The sequence below is a fragment of the Eleginops maclovinus genome, chromosome 14, assembly GCF_036324505.1.
Source record: "Eleginops maclovinus isolate JMC-PN-2008 ecotype Puerto Natales chromosome 14, JC_Emac_rtc_rv5, whole genome shotgun sequence".
Classification (NCBI taxonomy): Eukaryota; Metazoa; Chordata; class Actinopteri; order Perciformes; family Eleginopidae; genus Eleginops; species Eleginops maclovinus.
In genome coordinates this window covers 12,730,453-12,736,816 of record NC_086362.1, presented here as the reverse complement: position 1 = coordinate 12,736,816, position 6,364 = coordinate 12,730,453, and the positions used below count along the sequence as shown (strand labels likewise).

General features: G+C 36.3%; 1 protein-coding gene across 2 annotated transcripts in view; it reads right to left on the bottom strand.

The window, feature by feature from the left end:
- Window positions 1-1,274: 1,274 nt before the first annotated feature.
- The window catches only part of muc3a (mucin 3A, cell surface associated), a 14,104-nt gene continuing 9,014 nt past the window's right edge, over window positions 1,275-6,364 (bottom strand). For both annotated transcript variants that reach the window (XM_063901243.1, XM_063901244.1), the window contains 7 exons: window positions 6,293-6,364; window positions 6,034-6,099; window positions 5,179-5,350; window positions 4,349-4,510; window positions 3,946-4,040; window positions 3,222-3,353; window positions 1,275-1,936 (listed from right to left, as the gene is read on the bottom strand). The exon at window positions 6,293-6,364 is cut by the window's right edge and continues 47 nt beyond it. In XM_063901243.1, the coding sequence (XP_063757313.1) occupies window positions 1,932-1,936; window positions 3,222-3,353; window positions 3,946-4,040; window positions 4,349-4,510; window positions 5,179-5,350; window positions 6,034-6,099; window positions 6,293-6,364 (704 nt within the window). In that variant the 3' untranslated portion in view covers window positions 1,275-1,931. The remainder of the gene's footprint in view (window positions 1,937-3,221; window positions 3,354-3,945; window positions 4,041-4,348; window positions 4,511-5,178; window positions 5,351-6,033; window positions 6,100-6,292) is intronic.

Sequence of the window (6,364 nt, the reverse complement as noted above, 5' to 3'; positions counted from 1 at the left end):
GGGCTGTGTGGCTAGCACAGGTACTGGAAAACTTGTTAAAGTTGAGGGCCACATGAATTCCTTACAGTACCAGGAGATTCTTGACAAGAATGTTCTAGAGTCAGTCACAAAGTTGAAGCTACGCCGGGGTTGGATTTTTCAGCAGGACAATGATCCTAAGCACCGATCAAAATCCACCAAGGAATTCATGCAGAAGCACAGGTACAATGTTCTGGAATGGCCATCCCAGTCCCCAGACCTTAACATCATTGAAAATGTATGGATTTATTTGAAGAAGGCTGTCCATGCACGGAGGCCAAGAAACCTGACTGAACTGGAGACGTTTTGTGTGGAAGAATGGGCCAAAATACCACCTGCCAGGCTTAAGGGACTTGTCTGTGGCTACAGGAGGCGTCTACAGGCCGTTATTGCAGCAAAAGGAGGCAATACTAAATATTAATGGAATTATTTCTTAGGGGTGCCCAAATTTATGCACATGCCTATTTTTGTTTGAATGCACATAAACATGTTTCTGTTTGACCAATAAAAGTTATTTCACTACTGAGATGTTTCTGTTACCATAAGGTATAACATATGTTAAAATGAAGTTGCTGCTTCAAAAGCTCAGCAAGTGACAAACTGATGCAGTGGTTTTCCTAAGGGGTGCCCAAACTTTTGCATACCACTGTATATTCTGCATCATAAATTCAAATCTGAAAAGTAGCTAGTAACTCAATTTGTGAAGAAAAAGGTAAAAAGTTAAAAATGCCTTGAAAAATGTATGAAAGTAACAGTATAACGTTGCATAAAATCAAGCAACACACCTGTCTGTGTTGGTGCAGTAAATACATTTGCTAATCATGTAGTTGCTTATTTTTGCTCATTTGCCCTAGGCATCTATATCTCCAGAACATTTGATGGTTTCACAATATTAAAGATTTGATTTGCAGGTTAATATCCACCCTAGTAAAAAAAGGTGGGTGTAATGTCCTAGAAGTTCTATCATGTAAGTCATTCTTATAATATTACATGTTCAGCCACAGCTACCGATCCGTCTGCTTTTCCTTTTTTCATTGCTTCTCGTGCTGCATGTTTTATTTAATCCACACCCATGTAATATAATTATGTCCAATTTATTTCTTATCATTTACTGCAAGTTCAATCTTCTCTTTTCATTATATTTCAAACTTTATAAATTTCATTTCATTTCATTCCGACACTTTTTAGGGTAACATTTTTCTAGAGACTACAGATGAAATATAAAGTCAGCTAAAATGACTCACTCTGAAAAAATGTTTGACAACAGTTCATTTTTATTTAGATAAAGTGCATCCACCACCTTAAGGTGAAAACTACTAACAGTGCAAATAATCAAAACACCTTCATTCCTCTTGACTGCACTCCTGCCTCAGATTTCAATCATCATTGGCTGACAGACTGAGCAAATTCAACAAACTCAAAACATTCAGATTATACCTCAAATAGTCCTTAATCCTCTGGATAATAAACGACACTTATCAGTGTTGTCCTGATGTCTCATCGAAGTGCTTATGTGCTGCAAAGTGACATTTGAAGTCTCTAATTTAGGATTGAGCCCGCCCTAATGTGTTCCAATACAACGGCACCTACCTACGGCCTCTTAAATGAACACAGAAGTGAATCGATTGCACTCTGACACGATGTCGACAAAAGGTAGATTTTGTTCAATAGACTCATAAATAAAGCAATAAAATCAATAAATAAATCAGGAAATAATAAAAAATATCTAAAATATATGTATTCATAACTAGAACAGCTGCTGCATTTCACATGCAAAGCAATAGAAATGATAACTGATGCGTTTCAGATGTTTATCTTAGGCAGCAAAAAGAAAAATCATCATCGAGAACAAGTTAGGGTCGAAAGGGGAGACTTAGACTTCCGAGGGGGGCCTGATCTGAGGTCTGCTGATCCTAATCTGTGGAAATAATAACAAAAAGCATGATTATTGAAATGAGAAAAACACTTGGACACTATAATTTGTTATTTTCATAGTTAATTGTTGCACCAATGGCACTATATACGTACATCATTTTCTGCTTGTTTATGATACCAAAATAAATAGACCAGAAACTAATATCTAACCATTTATTAACTATCTATGTAAAAATAATAATAATGTACTTAACAAGGGGTTATATTCATCAGCTTCTTTATAATATCCCAACAAATGATGTTAGAGATTTTCTTTCTGTTTTCTTTAATTCTAGTATTTGCTCATGTGATTCATTGTTGGTGTGTAGGTTAGTGCCTGAATATGCTGAATGAAAGGCAGGTTTGCCTATAAATAACAAAAACATTTTGATCCTAAATATCTTGGTTTCCTCTTTTCTAAGGTCAAAACATTTAATTGTTATGTATCTCCCTTGTGCACCATCCAGAGTATCCTGACTGGCTGCATCACTGCCTGGTATGGCAGTTGCACCGCCCTCAACCGTAAGACTCTACAGAGGGTGGTGAAAACTGCTGATCACCAGGACGGAGCTGCCATCCATGGAGGACCTCTACGCCCAGCGGTGTAGGAAGAAGGCCGGTAGGATATTAAAGGACCCCCATCACCCCAGCAACAATCTGTTCTGTCTGCTGCCTTCTGGCAGACGGTACCGCAGCATCCGGACCAAGACCACCAGACTCAGAGACAGTTTTATACCACAGGCTATAAGACTGCTGAACTCCTGAGCTCTGTGAATGTCTACTCACATCTGTTTATAGTACACACATATATACATATATATATATATATATATATATATATTATACACATCTGCCATACATATCTGTTTATAGTACACATATCTATATATTATACATATCTGCCATATACATCTGTTATACGTAATATATGCATCTGTCCATACCTCCTCATTCAACAGTGTAAAGTATTTAAATACTTTCAATGTATTCCACATATGTATATATTTCACATCCTCAAATCTTTATTGTTGATATTGTAAATATTCTTCTCTCTTTTTGCACTATTGTATTTATCTTATTCGCACCATGTATGTTGAGTTGTTGGAGGAGCACGCGACATAAGATTTTCATTGCCAACATATACGTTGTATATGCTGTGCATATGACCAATAAAACCTTGAAACCTTGAAACCTTGTATTCATTTGAGTTGCACTTGATATAAAGGTAATCAAAAGTAATGGAAAATCATTTTAAATCCTTTTATATTTTAATACTCAGATTAGGTTACCTGAACCGCTAAACCCTCTGCTGTCAGGATCCAAAGACGGTGACGTGAGAGCGTAGAAAGGTGCAGTACATCTAGATCCTAGATCCTCCTGGTCTGATTCATCCTGTGTGAATGAAGGGTTTCTGAGCCCTCCTAAAAATAGAACAACAAGGGTTAATGGGAGATTCACACACAACCACCAGTATAGTTCTAGCTTGTAAAATTATGCAGAGAGCAGTGACTACCAAATTAATAAAATGAATAAAAATGGTTTAACATTTTCAGGGCAGCTTATTGACCAAATTCCGTCATTAATTAAATACATTTAAATATTGGATTTAAAAGTTGCTGAGATCCCATTATCCCATGGATTCCACTAGTCTCAAATATGCTACTATGCATGACTAGTTAGCTATAGTTTGAGTGACCAGGGTCATGAAGAATATGGTCTCTTATTGGGAGGCAAATTTCCAGGAAAAGGAAACTAGGTCTTTTATTTGAACGAGGGCTTTCAAATGCATTTGAAGAACAATGAGAAGCAGCTGAAAGCCTTGCATGAAGCATAAAGTAAACAAGTAAGTACAAAGCTAGTTAATTCATGGTCAACCGATCATTTTACGATCACACACATGCTGGTATTGCCTAAAATAGCCCCAGGCTTTACCCTGGTCAAATTTAAATTGCTTGGCTTACAAACGCACATTTGAAAATGAAGTTTGTATTTTACAATAGCTGACAAACTTACCGGCATTAACTTTGAAATCGGAGCTGTTGGATCTTGACCACTCCAAGTCCTCAGTCATCCACTGGTTTACCTGCTGGTTTTTAATATCTTCCTTCCTGCAAACATAGAAGGCATTTGAAAAATGTTAAAATTAAATGTTAATTATACTAACCATGAGCATAACGTTTTTAAGTCTTTGATTAAATTCGAACACTATTGGCCAACACTGTCACAAACTGTTTTCAAAAGCATTTGGTAAGAATGAATATTTTAATAAATGAAATCGACACTTTATAATGACTTGATAGTAAGAGTAGATTATCTGCATTGAACTCTTCATACTACTCTGATATTTTAATATTCCTGATACACAAAAGAAATCTTTGGTTAACAAATTTGTATTTAATGTCTTCAATAGCCTTACATTTTTTGTTTGCGTTTGTTGAGCAGCAGGAATACAGTTAACCCTCCCACACTCAACAACAGGAAACCCAAGGTCAGAGATATGCCTATGTAGAAACCGGTCCTCGATATCGGGAGGCTACAATCATCACCCAAGTACCAAGTGGAATCCTGGTTTATGCAACTGAAACAGAGAAGCAGGAACAAAGTTAAACAGTGTACAACTGTGGTAAACAAGTCAAATAAAGCAGCAAAAAGGAACTTATCTAAAAGTTCTAAATCATTTTAAATGAACCTCTGCAATAACAGGTCTGTCGATATATATAACAAGGATCCCTGGGAATCTTTAAAGATAACTGGGAGAAATAATAATAACAATAATGCATTGTATTTCTATAGCACACTTTAAAAACAACGTTATCTCAAGGTGCTTCACAACGCTATGAGAGAAAGATGACATATTACCCCTCTTTATGGATAAAGAAGTTGGAGAAAAAACTCAGACATCTAGTGTAATTCTAGAACGTATTCTACGCATATCCCATAGTAGCATGTAGTAAATCACAAGGTAGCGTTGCCTTAAAGTAAAATATGCTCTAAATGGGTCAATAATTTACGAAAGGAACATCATGTTGAATCAAGTAAGAAGTTGGGTCATTTTCTCATAGACTTCTATACAACCATATCTTCCAAAAATGTTAAGGTCTAGTTTAGTATAGTATCTCACGGTAGAGTTCCCACCTCTCAATTAAACCACTGCTTACTAATCATCCTAAAGACCACATATAGCGGATGTGTTTATGATACAGAACATTTATTTAAAGAACAAAACTGATAAACCAATCTACTTACTGACAAAGAGCTCCAACGTTGCTGTACACTCTGCACATTCCTTTGTTGTAGCATTGTTTAGTCTTGGTATGTAAACTGCTACATACTGTCACACACGTGATGACTCCAGAAACATTTGCAATTTCGTAGAATTTAATAATACCTGCATCGTCCACAACTCTTTCACAAAAACCTGGTGAGAAAACACAGACACGAAGAGTCAAGTGAATTCTACTAAACTCTAGTTAGCATCTTTTTTATGCTGCGTGTTAGCTTGTTAGCTTGTAGCCCGCAGTTGCTAATGCAGCATGAGTGATTGTAAGGGTCCGGTAAACAGCCAAAACTTCACACTTTTGCAGTTGAAACTTTCAATTTGCTAATTCTAATAATTTTACTCCGTTCCAACAATTTTATTCTGCTCTGGATGTATCAGGTTCATTTAATGGTGTTGTGTCAAAGACTTTTTCCATATTGAGATATGTCAGTTTGCTTGTTAGGGGCAATACGCAGTTTTTTAATTTGTTATCTAGCTTGCTAACGTTGAATCTCAGATTTTACACAAGTTCGGAGACATCTCCCCCTCCAAGGAGAGGAATGTGAAAACACCCCTCTGGTCAAAAAAAACTGTGCATGGATAAAGGCCAGTATATAAAGGTCAGATATTTTAGGGAGCATAAAAATAAGAAAACACATTTGGAGTGGAGAGTATCTCTAAGCACCTAACTGTGAGTTAGTCACAAGGATTATAGGAGCATGCCTGAAATTATCCAACATTTGTACAATTGATTAAGATGTCCAATGGCATCCCCAACATTTTGTTTTGACACTTAAAAAGATCAACAGATCACACTGAGGAATTTTGTGAAAAATACTGACCTCTCAAATCTGCTTCGGTTTTATCAACTACAGGAGGAGTTGTGATGTTGTAAACACAGTCTGAAACTACAGAAGACAAAACAAAATATTGTACGTCATTACAAAAATGGATTTTGTGGTATTTTGATGAATTTATAAGAAAAAACCTTCAACTTAATGCTAAGAAAACTCTGGTATTTCAGTGAATGAGGTTCTGTTCTCATGTTTTGCTTACAGTGCATAATGTGTCATATTGGTAAATATAAATGTTTGGTGTTACCTGAGCAGTTCATAAGCCCTACAACAGCATCCTGAACTGCTTTGACATCCTCGTCATATATAATGTTAGAGC